Below are 18,386 nucleotides of genomic sequence, written 5' to 3'. Positions count from 1 at the left end.
CTGAATTTCTCAGTTCCTTAGCACAGTTGTAAAAGACCCACCAAACTACAGATCTCAAAACTTCTCAAATACATTAACCACAGAGATACATGCTGATGTGTTTTCAAAGTATGAGCCCACAAATTAAGTCCGTACAGGACTAAGAAAAAAACTTAGAGCTCTGGATTTTCCTATCCCATTCTAGCTTCTGGGGTTGACAGTGCATTCTTGGGGCTCTCCCAGTTGTCTACGAGGATTGGTTCATTCAGTTTTTATTTTGTTGACCCTTAAGTCATTAACATCCATGCATTCTGGATCACTGGGTGGTGGTGTTATCAGGGTGTGGCCCCGTGTGATTCCACTAGCCATTTTTGCAGTTGTGCTTCTTTCTGATTTTTTTGGTAGGTTCTGTTCTAATGATGGTAAGTCAAGGAGACAAAAACAGATAGATACACGCTTGACTGTTAAAGACTAAATGAGGTCAGATCATTCTGCACAGATGAAGATTTCTTGGATCAAATAGAAAAAAAATAGCGAAAGCATTGAGCATCACAAGGTGTAGAGTAGGTTTGGGTTGACAGACTTCAGAGGACCTGTCACAGATGTCACTCCAGAGTCATGTGCCAAGAGTGGTTTCATTTAGGCAATGCCAATATATGACGTTAAATTTATGTTAATGTGAGTTTTATTCTTCTTGTGGCTTTAGTCCTATTTAATCTGTAATTTTCTTTTAATTTTTGAAATCTATATCGGCTATAAAAATGAGTTAATACCTATATAATGTTTATACCGATTTAAGAAGAAACACTATACTAAAAACAAATTAGGTTAGCCCTGGAGGCCTCTCAAGAACTGTTTTCCTTTCTAATACTCAGGTTTGAGCAACACTATTCTATTTCACTCTGATTCCCACATCATCATTTGAAAGATTGGAACCCCTGCCTGGTGGCTCAGCCCTGGTTCTTAAATAAGCATTGCACAGAATCAATGCCAAAGGACCCCCTTGGCAAAGTTGGCTATTCCTGTGCATTCTGTACTTAGCACTGACTTTGTGGTCATGCCCTACATTCTCCTCAAAATGCTCAGCAGCACTGGGTTGGGTGTGCTAGTCTTTTAAAATCAGAATAGCTTTCAGACGAGTCCACTGCAGTCCTGACTTGAGCATGGCAAAGGAGACTCCTGCGCCAGCTGCAGGAGAGGAACTGGAAGCCGCAGGAAGTCACAGGAGGACGTGGGGCACGAAGGCAATCACTGAGATTCACAAAAATCATTGGAGACGTAACTGGCAAAGCACTACTTTCTGCTTCTCAACAATATGCTCTTCTGTTTGTTCTCGCTGGCAGCACAATAAATGGGAGTTTGCCACGGACCCAGGAGGTGATGTCGGGTGGGAGGAGATGCCATGCCTGCCTGGCGATCTCCTACAACACGACACAAATCCCCAGCATCACCATGAGGTGATAGAGGACATCTGTGAATGAGACAGGAGAGTGGACAGAAACAGTTTACATGGAGCAAGGACAACGCAACAAAGAGTTAACGGAAGAGTCAACTCAGGGGCATTAAGTAGGTTTTCATAAAACTCTGCACATTTTATATAAAATCTGTTTATCTTTTGGGGTTTCTGTAGCTTGGTTTTGTCAGTTCCTTGCAGCGTGCCTTGTCTGAACATGGATAACACAGCGATGGCACATTTCACCTTAGGGCTTTTGCTATAGGACTTCCTTTAGAAACGAGGATCTGGGATTAGAGTCTTAAAAAGTTGGTTTACGTGATTTCCTGTAACCAAGAGCAAAGTCTACATCTGTGAGTTTATTAATAAATAGAACTGTCTTACCCCATCTCCTCACATAGTTGTTCTCCTCATCATGCGGGTGAGATCTTGGGTCTTAGCTGAAATGTTTCTTCTTCAGAGAGGCTTCCCTGGCTGCTATCTAAATCATTCTAAATCATTCCTCTACCCCCACTCCAACGCATCACACTACGGGGAAGTGCAGAAGCCTTGCCTATCTCCCTCTGCAGGAGCTCCACTGCCTAGAAGAGTAGTGATGGCTGATCTTACTGGATGTTTGCTCTATGCGGGGCATTGTTTGGTGCCCTTAGTTGTCACATTTAATCCATACAGCAGCCATGGATGATAGGAGCAATTATTAGGCCTAATTTCTTAGAGGAAACTGGGGAGTGGAAGGGTGAGTTCATTGCCCAAGGTCATTTAGTGACCTTCTGAGCAGGGACTCAGAAATATTTGTTGAAAAAACGGATCATTGAAAATCACATTCTCTAAATGCAGAAACCCAAGCAAAGCTGCTTTAAAGAGCAGCTTTCAATTCCTAGAGGTTTGGCGTCTTTTAAAACACACATTACCTTCTAAAGGCATTGCCCCATGACCCGTCCCAGAGGTGCCTCTTTTCCTTACCTGAGAAGCTATAGAGACTGGAGAATCCCCTGCCTGTAATGAGTAAAGAGAGAGAAAGCTGAAGGTTTAAGAAGAGATCATGGAAGGAGCCTCAGGTCTGTGTTTCCAAAATACAAACCTGACTATATCCTCTCCTGCTTAAACCAATAGAACCCCCCCCATTGCCTTTAAGACCAAGTTTATAGTGGGGTTCACCAAAGCTCTTTGAAAGAAGAAGAAAACCATTTTCTCCTGGCTTTCTAAGGCAGGGGTTGGAAGGTTTCTGGAAGGGGCCAGAGAATAAATGTTTCAGCTATGGGCCTTATGGTCCCTGTTGCAACTATTTGGAGATGCCTTTGTAGGGTGAAAGCATCTGGGGACAATACCTCATATGAACGCGTCTGGCTGTGTTCCAACAAAACTTTATAGAAAACTGAAATTTGATTTCATATCATTTTGTGATATATCATAAAATATGAAATATCATTCTTTTGATTTTTTTTTTCAACCATATAAGTAGGTACAAACCGTTCTTAGCTTGTAGGCCAGAAAACAGCGGCACGGCCTGGATTGGGCCCTGGTCATAGCTTAGCAACTGTTCTCTCAGATGTGTAGCTACTCAAGGCCCCAGCCTTCCCACGGGCCCTGCTCACCCTTCAGGTCATAGCACTCTTCAGGTCATACTGAAAGATTATGGACGCAAGTCTTCCCTAGGCCCTGGACTAGGGTGCATCCCCTTGCCGTGAACTCCCATAGCGCCCTGCCTCCTCCACCCCCATTGATAGTCATCTCCCTTTCCCTTGGCATTTAGCATTTCTCTCCTTGCTAATGATGAGTTCTTGAAGACAAGGGCCACGGGGGTCTCCTTTCATTCTGAAACCCCAGTGTCGAGCCCAGCCCAGGGCCAGCACTGGATGCTCTATGAAGTTTTGTTGACTTGCGCCGGATGTTCCCAGTACATTTCGTTGTCTATTACTACAATTTGCCGCATGCTCTGTCCGGAAGCTCAGCACTTCCTAATTCCTAGCGGGCATTGGAATTTAGGCTGCAGACAGAGAGTTTCAGGGTAGTTAATAAACCTCAACTTCTTGGTATGGCATGAGCTACGGCTTCCCCTGCCGCTGCCCCCCCCTCCCCCCGGCCAGGTGGGAAGCCTTGAGCTGCAGGTGAAGGTAGGGTCTACAGGCACGCCTGGTTTGGCAATTCAGTTAAAATGCTCCAACCGGCTGTGCCTGTGGACGCAGCCCAGCGTGAACTCAAGCATTCGGAAAACGGAGAAGCTTACCACGGAGTGAGAGCTCCACCACCAGGACGCCCCCTGTCTGGTCCCGGAGGAGGCGCTTCCTCTTGTCGCAGGTCTGAAGACCCCCAGCCGCGGGGAGGGAGGTATGAGAAATGCACACAGGAAAGAAAGGGGAGAAAGGCAAGAGATTTAAAAAAAAGAAGTCACAAACTTGATAGAGTCAAAATTCTCCCGTCAGGAGATCTTAGTTACCTTATTTGTCTGTCGTCTATTTACTTACTTGCTTACTTACTTATTATCCAGAGCGCTGTCTTCATCCCTTCTCTAACTTGGTTAAAAGGAAAAAACTTTACTTTATGAACTCTGCAAGCTAGAAGATACCCTGCTGGGAGAGGTTGTTGGGTGTGGGAGGGATTGGCGTGGTTTCTTTTGATAAGAAGTGAGGCTTTTACCTGCAGTTACTCTCCTTACAGTGGTTTGAGAGGTGGACACTTGCAAAATGTGTTCTGGCTCATTTTCTTTTCTTTTTAAAATGTATTGCCAATAATTATCCTTTCATCAACTGTAAAAATATCTCTCTGCTCCCTGCCCTTTATTTGTGCGGCTATGTGATCATTTTCTGGCCAAAACAAATGAGTAGAAACAGAGATTATAATCTTTGTTCTGTTGGTTACCACGGGCTACGTGAGCAGGTGTCCTCTTCAGAAACACTGTGTTCCTCCTCTCTGGGGTCTCTAATCCAGACAGACCAAAGCAGGCAACAGTTGGTGATTTAGCACTTTTTGGTCTAAGGCAGTGGTTCTCAAGCCTGAACATGCCTCAGAATCACCTGCAGGGGCTGTTAAAGCACAGATTTCTGGGCCCCCCGAGTGTTTCTGAATCAGGCGGTCTGGGGAGCCTGAGAATTTGTATCCCTAACAAGTTCCCAGGTGATGCTGAAGCTGTTGGGGACCACACTGTGGAACCACTGTCCTAAGGACCAGGTTCACACCTGGCTGCCATGGAAACCTGGATTCTGCAGCAGCTTCTCGGTGGGGGGTGCAGAGGGGACACTGGCCCCTGGCCTGGGCTGCGCTGAACTTGGCTGTGAGCCCAGGGCCCCACCGCCCAGCGCTTCCTCTCACAAAGTTCAGTTCAGCAGTAATGGGTGTTGGGAATTTCTGCAGCCTCTCTCTGGCTCATTTCAAGTCTCAGAGATGGACCCTTCAGCTGGCCAGGCAAGAGCTAAAAATACCCATCTTTTGACTTCCATGCAGCACCTCTTGCTACCACCGACGTTTTGAATTTTCCTTGTGCTTTTAACTTTTTCAAAGCATTTCCATGTCTGTTATTGTGCTCATTTTACCTAATACGGCTCTCTGAAAAGAGAAGGGCCACCGTGACTTATCACCACTGTCTTTAAGGATGAGGAAACCAGGCTCCAGAGTTTAAGTGGCATGTGCCAGACCATGGCGCTTGTTGGTGGTAGGGTGGACAGGGCCCGGACGTTTGCCCCTACACCCAGTGCCCTTTCTTCCAGAATGCCCTCAGCACACAAGTACACTGGTCTGGTTATGATGCCCAGCTAAAAATACAGCTTCTCAAATACCGCCCCCACTCCCACCTCGGGTCACATTCTCGTTCTGGAGAGAGGTGGCTCACCACTGGGCAGGAGAGCTTCTCACTGTCACAGATGAATGTCTCACAGTGTAACCAAACCTTGGAGAGTTTGGGGATGTTCTGGAACCGGAAAGCATTGAATTGGAAGGTGGCCCTGTGATCTTTCCCATTCTCATATACGAGGACGGTTTCATCCGTGGGGCAGCTGGAGCAGATGGGGCAGGGGGGAGAGAAAGTTACCTCATGAACTCTAGCAAAATCTGAGGTAAATTCGCAGACAACAGCAACACTCCCCTGGGCTCCTATACAGCATGTTATCCTTACAAAGCACTTTGACTGGGAGCACCTTGCTTATCTTCATGATATGAGGTCAAGTTGAGGAGATATGGGATGGGTGTGCTAGTCCTCATTCTATAGACAGGGGACAGTGGGGAGGGGGGCAGGGGGTGACTTAGGAGAAGCTGCACACCAGGTAAGTCACCACACGTCTGTCTCAAAGAAGGGAAATTCCTGAGAGATGAAGTTGTCTGAAGGCCTGGGACATGGACTGACTCCCAGGATGTGTACAAGATAAGGACACTGCTGCTGAGAACAGCATTTCCCAAAAGTACTGCCATAACCACCTGAGCCACGTCATACATTGCGTCTTTCTCTGTGTATCTTGTGAGCGTTTGCCACTGGGAATTTGAACTTAGGTTGTGTTATTTAAATTCTATATTATATAGTTACCTTTGTAAAAATTTGGTCATGTTTTTAATATAGGCACAGAAAAGAAAATGACTGGAGGGATACCATCTAAATGTTAACGCTGGCTATCAGGGAGTGGTGGAATTATGGGCGGTTTCTGCTTTCTTCCTATATCTTTATATATTTTCCAAATACTCTATAACGAGAATGTAGCGTTTGGGAAATCCCAGAGTCCCAAAGATAATAATTTACAATAAAAGCAAAAATAATGACACAGATGGGCATTTGTCAAAGCCTGTGGTTCTCACCTAGGGACGATTTTGCCCCACCCCTCCCCCAGGAGATATTTGGCATTGTCGCCGCAACTAGGGGTGAGGTGTTACTGACATGTAGTAAGTAGAGGCGAGGGGTGCTGCACATCATCACACAATAATGCACAGGAGAGCCGCCCACCCCCAACAAAGAATGATCCAACCCCAAATGTCAACAGCATTGAGACTGAAAAAACTTGGTTTAATCAAAATACTTTTTCATTTACCAAACACACGCTAATTCCCTATTTAAGTGGCAGACATTCAGCAAGGTGTTGGGAGCAGACACAAATGTACAATAAGGCCCACGTGAACTTTGGAGAGTGTTGTGTCCAGGTGACAAGGAACACCAGGGTCTGTCCTTTGTGGAGAAAGGTCTATGGGTCCAAAAGCTTAAGACCAGTGGACAGCACTACAGTGGACCCCAAAGTTAATACTCCTCCCAGAGCTTCTCTCTGACTCCATTGCCAATCCAACTCAGTATACACACGCCAGAAATCCATCCAGCTGTCTGAGAGCCCTTGAGATGTCCCCTCCTCCACACATTCCATCAGAGCCAGACATTAGGGTGCAAATTAGAGGTAGGACTGAAGGAATGTCAACTCTTGGAGTTAGTGATTAAAATGGGAGTGAACAGTATACCTTATATCTGGACCAAAGGTCGGAGGCCTGGCCGCGTTTGTGGTGACCTGTGAGCAAGGACAGAGCTGAAGGCATTTTCTGAGTTGTGAAACAAGACCTTGGAGGATCATTCGGTCAATAAACCTGAGAGCCTTGTACGAACTCAAGACCTGAGTCCTTAAAATAGCTTCTTGCAGCTGGAGTGTCCAAGGCATGGTGTCGGCCGGTGGAAAACAATGTAAACAGAGCTTTGTTGGGGTGGGGAGGAGTCAAGTCCTGGGCAGGCTTAGATGTCTTGGCTCTGCTGCCCCTTGGCACTGGCTATGGCACCTGCCCCTCTGTGACAGACATCGTGGGATGGTGGAATGCCCAAGGGAGGCTCTTACAATATCACCGCAGGAGTCTTCTTCCCTACATAAGATCAAAATTCCTAATAATATATCTCTTCTAAGCTCTCAGTATGCTCTTGAAAACTGGGTTTTCCTCCAAAAGGGCCCAGTGGCAACCAAAAGCATCTGGGAGGTTATGGGAGTGGACTTTCTCATTCCTCCCCTTGGCACTGGTTTTTGTGCAAGTATCTCCAACCTTAAGGGGCCGTTCTAGCTAGGCAGACTATGGAACCAGATGAGGGCTTCTTTAATTTGGCTCTGCTCCAACGTAGGTTCTCAGGGTTTGCCCAGGAACCCTCTGTTGGGGTAGGTTAACTCTGTGCCTGCATGTGTAACAGGTACCCTAGATAATTCCTATACACACTAGAGTCTGAGGACTGCCTCCGTAGACCACCACAAAGCCACAGGCATTCCCCTTCCTGCCATTTTATACATCTGTAAGTTGGAAGCCACAGTACCAGAGTGCTTTGCAAGGAGAGGTTTCCAAGCTATGGCAGCGCCTTCGCCCCATTGTAGCCAATGTGTGAGAGAGGTTCCCATTGCCTGATCATAATTTCAGGTCCCTGTAGGTCAAGAACTTATTTCATAGTCTTCCTGAAGTCATCTGATTGCACCATTGTCAAGAGAACCTAAATTGTCAAGAGAACCTTCAGTGATAGGTGTGACATCCAAATTAAGCTACCATCTCCACAGGAAGCTTTGCTGGGTTGCTTAGATGTGGTTCTGCTGGCCCATCCTACCGACATTGCTTAGGAAATAATGCTGCCTGAGTTTGAACCCCAGATCATCCATCCCCTGACTAGCTCTGGACTTTGGGCAAGTTTCTGAACCTGTCTACCCCTCAGATTTTTTCCTGTATAAAATAGTGCTTATTATACTACCTACTTTATAGGGGTTTGGTGAAATTTAAATAAATTAATATTTGTAAGGCACTGACCTAGAACATGTTTGGTATGTTGTAAGTGCTGTTTAAGTATTTGTTAAGTAAAAATAAATAGTTAAAGGTCCAAGGTGGCTACACCTTTGTTATCTAATCATTTTTGTCCCTGGCCCCAGTGTTTACTTAGCTTTGAAGGGTTCTGGTGGCAACATGGGCATGCGGTCTGTTTGGGTTTGGGGAATGGTCTCTTTTGCATTTACTGTTCATTGTGTGTATGATGTCTACGTCTCTAGTCTAGCTCAACCTGTCCTCTGTTTTAAAAAGTTCCAATTCTAGGTGTTCCCAGAAAATTGTCATCTCAAGCTCAACATGTCATCCCTGAACTCAAGGAGAATCCAACACCCTTTTCCAGAATCTTCTTCTCTAACACCCAACAACAAACAATTCCTTACCTTCACAACCCACAGGTTTGATGCCACATATTTCTCAGGCTTCTTGCCCTGTCCTCCTCTCCACCCCATATCTGATTGGTTGCTAAGTCTTGATCGCCTCTCCCTCCCTTGGATGACCTTTCTATTCACTTGGCTACACCTCAGTTCAGGCCATGACCTCTAATCTGGTCTTTCCACCTCCCATGTACTGCTTCTAACCCGTCACATGGATGACTTCCAGAATCATCTTTCTATGTACAATCCCAATACTTTCGTCCTCTATTCAAAAATTTTAAGAACTCCCAATTATCTACTGAATTAATAACAAAAAAACAGTGATATTAATTAAAATGATTGGATACTGACTAGGTACTACATGCTTAACTTTTTACACAGATTATCTAATTTAGTTCTCACCAGGGTTCTGGTGTCAGACTAATTGGGTTTAAACCCACTTGCCCATAAATACACACATGCTAAGTATGTGACATTACTTAACCCCTCCTGTGCCTCAGTTGCCTCACTTGGAAAATAGGGCTGGTGGTAATAATGACTGTCTCTTGTAAGGCACAAGAGTTAATACATGATGAAGCTCTCAGAAGAGTACCTGGTACCTAGAAAGCACCATATAAATTTTGCTAGTATCAGTACCCAGTCTGGAAGCACAGAGGGTGTCACGGATGTGACCCTGAGGCTTCACCTCTTCTTCCCAAGCCATTCCAAGCCAAAGTAGCCCCAGAGCTACCCCACTTCTCAGCACTGTGCTCTGGAGGGTGGTACTTACCCCTTGTTAATTAGCTGCCACTGCAAGGGATACATGAAATCAGCTGATGGTGTGGCCCAACAGCTGTTCAAAACCACTTTAAACCTGCAAATGGAATAAAATGCATTGCTTTGAGCCAGAGAGTTGTATGCCTAGAAACATCTGGTAATTCAAAAGTCTCTTGGCTGATCTTTTTTTTCTTTTCTTTGGCTTTAAAAATATAAATAGGGAGGAAACATACTTACCTAACACTCAGCCCTTTGGCTTCTACTCCTGCAAACAGATCTGAACCGATTTCATATGTCTCCAGGACAAAAGGGGCTTCCTTCTTAGTGGAGAACTTGGCATTCTTTGGAAGGAAATTGACACTGGTCATTATGACCTCTCAGACTGAGCAGTTGGGTGTGACAGGAGCAGATGAACTGGGGTGGGATGGTGGTGGGAGTCCACCCAAGGGCGCAGGCATGTGAGACCACAGTGAGACCCTCCGGGAGGAGAGACGCTGTATGTCCTAGGATGCTGGGGCCATCTTAGAAGGGACGAGGGTATCACATCTCTGGACTTGCTGGTCACAATGAGAAACACACTGTACGTCTCGTCTACGCCAGCAAGTAACAAGATTTGGCTGATGGAAAAAAGGTGGAATCCAAGAATGCTGAAGCACTGAGCTTTACTTAATCACCCATAGGAATAGGGATAAAACATAGACAACCTCGCTTTGCTCTTACTCACCTCCACTATTTGCCTGAGCAGATTCCAGCCTGGGTCAGGGAGCGTTTGATCTGATTCCAGTACAGTTAACAACAAAGGCAACAACAGCAACTTACTGATCACCTACTGTGTGTCAGGCACTGCTCTCTGTATTGAGATGGTCTCTATGTCAGAACATCCTGTATATTGAGATGTATCTGGGAACAAGGCAAAGATCTCTATCTCTAACCACCTGACATTCCAGCAAGGGATGCAGACAATAGACAGTAAGTGAGTGAATTATATAATATGTTAGAATAGAATATAGGACATTATATAGAAAAACTGTAAGGAATGTAGAGGAGAGTAAGGTAAGGTGGAAGTGCAAGGAGGGGCAAGCTGCAACTTTAAATACCGTCGTAGTTAAGGAGGTCTCACTGAGGTTGTGACATCTGAGCCAAGACTTGAGGGAAGCTAGGAAGCCTGTGCTTCCAGGCTAAGTACTGATACAAAGAAATGCTTCTATAGTGTGTGTAGTGCATGCAGGCATCTGGGGGAAGAATGTTCCAGCCAAGGCAAAAGCCCTGGGTGACAGTGTAGCTGGAGGGACAGCAAGGAGGCCAATATACTGGAGCTTGAGCGAGCAAAGGGGGTGGGGGGGAGCAGGTAGGAAGTGAGGGGGGTTGGTGGTGAAGTGAGAGAGGCTATGGGGATGGATCCAGAAGACTGTGGTTGCAACTCTAAGTGCAATAGGGAGTCACGACCACAACTGGAGCACAGGATCAGCAGCCTTTGGTCACTGGCGTGGTGTGTATGGTCTTCATTTGGTCTCTTCATCAGGCAGTTCTAGGTGAGTTATTAAAAAAATAGTAGTGTGTCTAGTTGACCTACCCAAAGGAGGCTGATTTCTCTATTCATTGTCTTAAAGTTACTAAACGCAACTTTAGTAACAACCTTTAACTACTCTCTGAGTTTAGCCTCTGGAGACAAAAGCACCATGATGGAAGGACAATGTTGCTGGGCTAATCCTAGATCCCACCACTAACTTTTAGGCAAGTCAGACATTTGGGCTTCAGTTTCTCCATCTGAAAAATGGGAGTAACCTTTGCCTTCATCAGCCTTGCAGCAATGTTTTTATGATGATGATTTTATGTAATAGAAGCATAAAGCTTAAACCAGGATACTAGGTAAAAGATCGAGTTTCATGGACTTGGAGATTTGCAGAACTGCAATGGGTAAACAAGCAGCAAGGATATCTAGTTGCAATGGACTTTAGCCCCCTAATGGTCCAATTCAGGGTATTTGCTGAGAGGCCTTAAAATCATTTTCTAGGGGCTCTTAAATTTTTTCCTGATTGCAGGTACAACTAGGCCTCGCTGAGTCAGACACTCAGAAGTCAGTTCTTTTCTTCCTGTATGCTAACCCCCTGCACCACATAAATGGTTGCAATAATTAAATAATAATGTTCTTAATCATAAGTGATTTACTAACTTACTATGCAGTTAAAGTGGCAGATTTACAATGATTGTTACTGTTTATTATTATTTTCTGAGATTTGTCATATTTCATGAGACTGTTTACAAATGGAGGACATAACCTGGGGCCACAATGCAGTCCCCCAGCCTAGCCACAGGTGCTTCTCCCAGCCCCATCTCCCAGGGACCAGCCCATGGGGTATTAGAATATTGGAATAATGCCTCTACTTGCAGAGAAACTAGTGCAATTCTGTTACAAAGTGGAGAAGAGAATATGCACCGTTAATTCCATTTCTGAAACAAAACACTTTTAATGGTCAGTTTCTTCACTTCTCACCTTATAGCTAAGGCAATTCTCAGCATGATTTCCTCCTACTTTCTTTATAACATAAGTTAGGGACCTATTTCCAGATAGCCTCATCCTATAATACCGGGACCATTTGCTTTGGCATTCCTGGAAACATAGAAACACCACATAAACTACTCATTTGTGGAACAGGAGGGAAGAACACCTTGAAAAATCAAGCCTTCCAGTCCCTTCCCCTGATGGAAAGATTGAGTCACAATGGTCCATTGACACTGTTAAGATGGGTACATCTGGTTTAACAGCAGTTGATGTGGGCAAGATCTGGGAGCTGCTGTTGCTCGCAGGCTCAACGTGAGATAGAAATGAAAGAAAGCTGCACAAAGCTAATATTCTAGAACATGTTCCTAGAGTCTTTCAGAACTAAGAAGCTCACCCCTGACCCACTGTGCCCTGCAGAGGTCTGAAAGGGTCTAGAATATAACATTTCCATTCTGGGCTCTGCTTTTTAGTGGGGCAGTGGCCAACTGGATAATTCTCAGAGAAGAGGGGCTAGGATGATGGAGCACCAATGGTGGGGAGATGTTGGGGAAGATAAGCTTGAGATAGTTGAAGGACCATCAGCAACATCATGACTCAGTATTATTTCAGAAGACAGAACCATGACCAATGGACTATGGTTCAAGATATCAGATTTCACAAGCTGATCTAAAACGGGAAAGTCTAACTTGCCCTTGTCCTTGGAAAAGGTGGGGAGCAATCTTGCAGAAGGGCTTTGGACGTTGGTTAGGAGGTCAAGGTTGATCACCTCTGAAGATTGTTCTGACTTTGGAAGTCTATGAATTTTGCCTCTATTGCCTGCATTTGTCCTATCCCAAGCCTTTTCCCTGGTCTCTAACTAAGAAGAATTGTCAATACTATTTTGATTGCATAAAAGTCAACCTTATCCCATACTGACTTTGATGGTATAAAGGTAACACTATAATGGTAACTGCTGGTGCCAAGAGCTCTCAGAGTTTTTGCTTTATATGGGGTCAAAAGCTGTGATCATGAGTTTGGCTACTTTTGCAGGCACTTACTTTGTACCAGGTAGTATGGTAAGTGCTTCATAAAAATAATTTCCTTTAATCCTCATCATAAACGTGTGGAGTAAATGCTATTATTATTTCTATTTAACAAATGAATAGATGAAGGCCCAAAGAGGTTAACTAACTTACCCAAGGTCGCACAACTAGTAAATGGTAGAACTAGACCTGAAACCAGTGGGCCAATGGCAGACCATTTTCTTAAGCACACTGCTAGTCCACTTCTACAAGCTGACTCCCTTCCTTTATTTTGGACCGGGGGCCAAAATGACTTCTCTCCAGGAATACCAAGTATGGGCTGTTGGCAGGAGTGAGTGGGAGGGGGTAGAGGGAGAAGAGAGGAAGCATGTCGAGTAGAACTGGTGGTTTTGGAGCCCAGCACTTGGAGCTCTTGGAATCCTAAGCAATTAGCCGTGCACTGATTCCTTTGTGTAATCTAGGGCACAGCTCTGTGCCTGGTGATTTGATGGAAATGTATGCAGAGGGCAGATGTTGCTTCAGAAACACACAAGAATGCTCTCAGAGCGGAAGAAGGGAGGGGAAGAAAAATACCAGCCGTGTGGGTCAGGCCTAGGAAACCAAGTCCATGGTAGGAATATTAATCAGTACAAAAATGTTGGTTGCAACATCAGACCCCATCTTTGCTGAGGTCTGTTTGTCCTGGAAGGGTCTTGATGAGCCCCAGGGGACACCTTAGCCTCATTTCTAGAACAGCTCAAGGAAGTGTCCTGGAAAGTCTGTCTATCCAGCCCAGAGGATGATCTGGGTGATGATGAGGCTATACCTCTATTTTGTTGTTGTTGTTTTCTTAAAAAAGAATAGGTTCCTTCCAATTCTAAGATTTGCTATATATGTCCGAAACAGCCCAACACGGCTGATGGTGGGTGATGATTTTTGATAATCCTGGTACCTCTCTAGTGCCAGCTGTCATAAAATCCTCATAGGAGCATATCTGTAGTTTTATCTGGTTAAAATAACAATCATGCACATCTGGACAGGCGCTCAGTAGTAAGGACAGCCCATCACCACGATGTCCCCTGAGACCATTGTCGATGAGTGAGCCTGTTTTTCTCTCTGGACAACCTTTATCAGTTATTGCAATGATGTTGCCATCTTTTAATCCCCCCTGCTGGTCCACACTGCATTAACCCTCTATAACCCTGACTATAGGCCCAGGGGCTATATGGGATTCCTTTTGTCTGAACTTAACCATTAGGGGTGTGCGGTCAGGGGCAGACCTAGGTTCTTTGGGACCTTAACATTTCTATAATGTAGAAAGCCCTTTTTAATAAAAAGAATCAAAATTTTGAATATGAAATTAGACCCAGGGCCTTAAATGAGGCCAGTGCAAGAGAAGGATCATGAAACCCAAGCTCCATTTCCTTCATAGGAAGTAAGCCTCAGAGAGCAGTGCTAAGAGATCCGTATGCTAGACTGGGCACTGCTCCACACTACCTGTGGGATCATGGGCACACCACTTCCTCCTTCTGGGCTGCAGATCCTTGTCTGTAAAATGGACCAGGTGACTCTGGGATCCCTTCTAGAGGATCTCTCACCTTCTGAGTTCAGCTGGATTGGTAGCTTCTAGGCAGCAGGTAAAGCAAGTTCAAAGAGTTCAAGGTCAGTGGAGTTCCAGGTAATATAGTCCTTTCCTTTGTGAGGTGAATGGGTTGGACATGATGGCTTCTAAGAATATCTCCCAGTTCTAATGTTCTATGTACAAGTTTCGATTTCTGCCTACATCTTCCTCCAGCCAGCTGGAGTGTCACTCTAAGTATGCCACCTTCTCATTGGAAGCTGCAGGTTAAAAAAAACAAAACACCCCTTCTAAACAGGAGGGCAGCTGGGCTAATGGCTGTTGCATATTTAGTTTTATTTTGAGAGACCAAAGTGTGCCTTTAACTTCAATGTCAATAGAGGCAGTGTGCCTAAATTAGACCAAGAGGAAGCCTACTCTCTGAATGGCTTTGGATACCAAAGAACTAGGCAACAGAGGGCAACCCCGACCTCTCTCCTCAGCTCTGTCCCAGGCAGGAAGGTCACTACTCTGCGCCAAATGCTTTAACGGGAGCTAGATTCTAATATAACTCTCTGGAGTGGGTTGCAGTGGAAACTAACCTGGCTTAAGAGTTAGACGTTGGCCATCTTACTGCCTCCTGACCTCTGACAACTCACAGGATTGCTCTTGCCTCAGTTTTATCAGAAGATGGGAACAATGACTTTATATCTCTGTGACACCTTTTATAGCTCCTCCATCCAGTCTATGAATCGACCTTCTTGTTGCATCTAGTCTTTGAAGAGGTTTAAAACTAGACCAAAGCTTATGTCTTAATTTGAATTCAAGAACGGGGTTCTGCAGAGAGCTTAGGGACGAGTAAATCCTGAGGAAGCCTCCCCTCATTTCCTGAAAAGGCCATGGGGCACTAATGAGAACCTGGAGACCACTTACAGTGTAGAAGTTGAGAGACAATTGGCTTTCAAATGTGCCCATGCTCCCGTTCTTCACGTGAACAGTGGCCACTCTGAAAAGGGGAGAGAATTTTACATAAGGACTGAAACATGCCTGATTGACAGGGCCTGCAGAACACACACAAGGCCGCCAGCCCTCCACTCTCAAAGCAACTTACCTTTGGTCAAAGGCAGCCTGGTTGACCAAGTAGGTGGAATGGTAGGTGCAGGAGAAGGAGTAGTTCACGGGCTGGTTCTTTACGATCACTGTGCTGTCATTGGAAATGATATGGCTGTAGAAGTGGTAGATGGGGGGCTTGTACTGAAAAAGGAAGAAGACAGTTAGGGTGGCCCTGGGCCCCATGATGAGAAGGAGGGTTCTGGGAAAAGCGATCGAAGATGATCAGACCCACGGGGAGACGTCAATGGTGAGCTGAGAATTTCTGCAAAGAGTTCTTGAATATGTTCGACCAAGATTGTTTAAAATAACCTAAGTTGAATGTTGCACACTTACAAGAGATCCATATACCCATTGGGCTTCTGACCAAAAAGAACTGGTGAAAGAATCTCTGTTTCCCAGCATCAACTTTTTATCCATTTCCCCCATCCAAGTAATCTTACATGAATGCCTTCACCCATCTAGCACATCATTACTATGTCATATTTGCTCTTTCCCTCTTCCAATAATGACCACTATTCCTGTGACTTTTTCCTCTGGCTTGTTGAACTGTAAGATCACAGAATATTGGAGTTGGAAGGGATCTTGAACATCTATGTGAGAGGTGACCTGCCTAAGACCACACAGATGATTTCTAGTTCACTCTTCCAGGATACTAAAAGACATGACGTTTCTGTTAATCATGTCCATTACTCTCTAAATCACTAAGTCCTCATGGGGTCTTTAGGAAGAGGAGGTGGCCTTGGGTGCTCTTTGCTCTCATTTTCAGAGATCTCCTGTATGTACAGCCTTCTGCAGTCAAAGTAGCAGGAATGCTAGGGGTCAAAAATGGAGCAGCCACCCTTCGTGACTACACCCCTACTGGTTCTGGGGCCCCCAACTTGTGACTTTATTGGGACGTCTCCAATGTCTCCTCTGACCTATGAGGATATTTGGCAAGAGGCTGCATGTGGTTCCTTTTAATTCTGATTACCTGTCCCAAGTACTTCACAAGACCCAATTATGAATTGTATTATACTTTGGATACTCCTTTAAAGTGCCTTTCCGACTACTTCAAAGTCTTGGGCAGAGGATGTCCCACCATCCAACCCAGAAGGATGGCAGCTTGTGATCACATGCTCAGAACTCAAAGCAAGGTGGAGGTGGGAGATGTGTATTGTTCTACTCAGTGGACGGTGGCCTAGTTCACTCAGGCAACAAATTAGGAGAATAAAATTCAAATCCAAAGACTCACTTAAACTAGGCAGATGAGAAGAATTTAAATAACACTAACATCCCAGGAAATAAAAGTCAGGATTGGCTATTAAAAGGAAATTGGTGAATTCTGAATCCCTTTAAGGGTGGGCAGCAGATATCTTATTTTGGGGCCCAGTTGTGTCATCTCAGCAACTCCTCGTTGTGTGGCCTGGACTTACCTCGGACTGCGTTCCACAGTAGGACTTGTTTTTAGGTGACAAATCCGGGATCACAAATTGATAGTAACCTCCTTCATGGACCCCATTGTAACACAGTCCCCCAAGGGCCAGCTGATGCACTTCCCAGCCATAGGGACACTCGGGGATTTTGGTGATGATGGTTTTGGGATAACAAAACACAAGAATGACATCTAGAAAGAGGATACACGTGGTTTGAAATCAGATATGGTAATCATATTAATCTTCATAAAGAACAGTGGGTTCTAGCCACACCTGAACATGGAAAGCAGTTGGTTAAAAACACTTTCCTCACTATTCTTCATGAACTGTGATGAATGTTTTCCCCAAACCTCAGCCACTGAAGTTTTCTAGTTTCCGCTACATCTCTGTGATATCTGCACTATACTTAATATATACTCAAAACTGGTCTACTTTTCAACTTTAATCTATTTTAAGGAATATATTTGTGAAACCAGGTTGAATGGATTAGAAATATAGATAAATTTAGAAATATATACAAATTTCTGTGCCCATGAAAGTGAGCACATAATTTAAAATTTTTAAAAAATGTCCATTTCAGGCATAACATTGTGAAACACTAATTTATGACACAGGACATAATTTCAATAAGTCACATAGGAAATAGATTATGTATTTATTAAATTATTGTAATACATTATTTATTTATTGAAAATAAATATTTTTAGGGGTGCCTGGGTGGCTCAGTCGTTAAGCTTCTGCCTTTGGCTTAGGTCATGATCCCGGGGTCCTGGGATCGAGCCCCGCATCAGGCTCCCTGCTCAGAGGGAAGCCTGCTTCTCCCTCTCCCACTCCCCCTGCTTGTGTTCCCTCTCTTGCTGTGTCTCTCTCTGTCAAAAAAATAAATAAAATCTTTAAAAAAGAAAAAAAAAGAGAAAAGAAATATTTTTATATCTATGTATCTATCCATTCATCTATCTAGGATTCTCTAATTTTAAAAAAGTCTAAGTTTCTCCAATACATTGTTATTTCCTATGGGAAAAGTCTGGTTGGCACTGGAGTGCTTTATTGCAACTACTTGGCTACAGTATTGATATTGCATTTTGATAACAAAAGAAACACAGAGCTCTGAACTTTGCAAAGAGTCTTTGGGAAACCTCCCTTTTGGGGAAGATGGGCTAGTCCAAGGCATACCTGCTTTATTCGGAGTACAAGATCTCGCAGAGGCTTCTGCAAAGACAACCAGCAGGACAAAGGCCTTCATCACCATCGCTTCTCAGAACCCGCTCTTTGACAGGTGGTCAAACCAAGCTGCCAAATGTTCACAGTCCTGCCAGAGAGCCCAAGCCTGGATCATTCTAGGTCAGAAACATGAGTGAAAAGTTAAAATCAAGGGTGAAAACAAAGCAGCACACACAATCCTGAGGGAAATTTTCAAGGGAGATCGATAATTCTGTCCTCCTTTCTTAATGGTTCCTTGTCTGCGCTGAGAGGCAAAAAGTGGGGCTCCTACC

At 44.6% G+C, this 18,386-nt stretch overlaps 1 protein-coding gene across 1 annotated transcript; it reads right to left on the bottom strand.

The window, feature by feature from the left end:
• Window positions 1-83: 83 nt before the first annotated feature.
• Window positions 84-18,142, bottom strand: TECTB (tectorin beta). The gene is made up of 10 exons (XM_045876303.2): window positions 18,067-18,142; window positions 16,894-17,084; window positions 15,480-15,622; window positions 15,302-15,374; window positions 9,544-9,647; window positions 9,320-9,403; window positions 5,259-5,421; window positions 3,660-3,732; window positions 2,396-2,428; window positions 84-1,450 (listed from the first exon to the last, which is right to left on the bottom strand). The coding sequence occupies exons 1-10, from the start codon at window positions 18,140-18,142 to the stop codon at window positions 1,401-1,403; spliced, it is 990 nt and encodes a 329-aa protein (XP_045732259.1). The 3' UTR covers window positions 84-1,400.
• Between the last annotated feature and the right edge of the window lie 244 nt (window positions 18,143-18,386).

Source organism: Mirounga angustirostris, unplaced genomic scaffold, assembly GCF_029215605.1.
Source record: "Mirounga angustirostris isolate CCGP_5_RB_7025 unplaced genomic scaffold, mMirAng1.0.hap1 SCAF_6, whole genome shotgun sequence".
In the NCBI taxonomy this organism is placed as follows: Eukaryota; Metazoa; Chordata; class Mammalia; order Carnivora; family Phocidae; genus Mirounga; species Mirounga angustirostris.
Note: the sequence above shows the minus strand (reverse complement) of the source record. Positions and strands in the feature narration are given on the sequence as shown.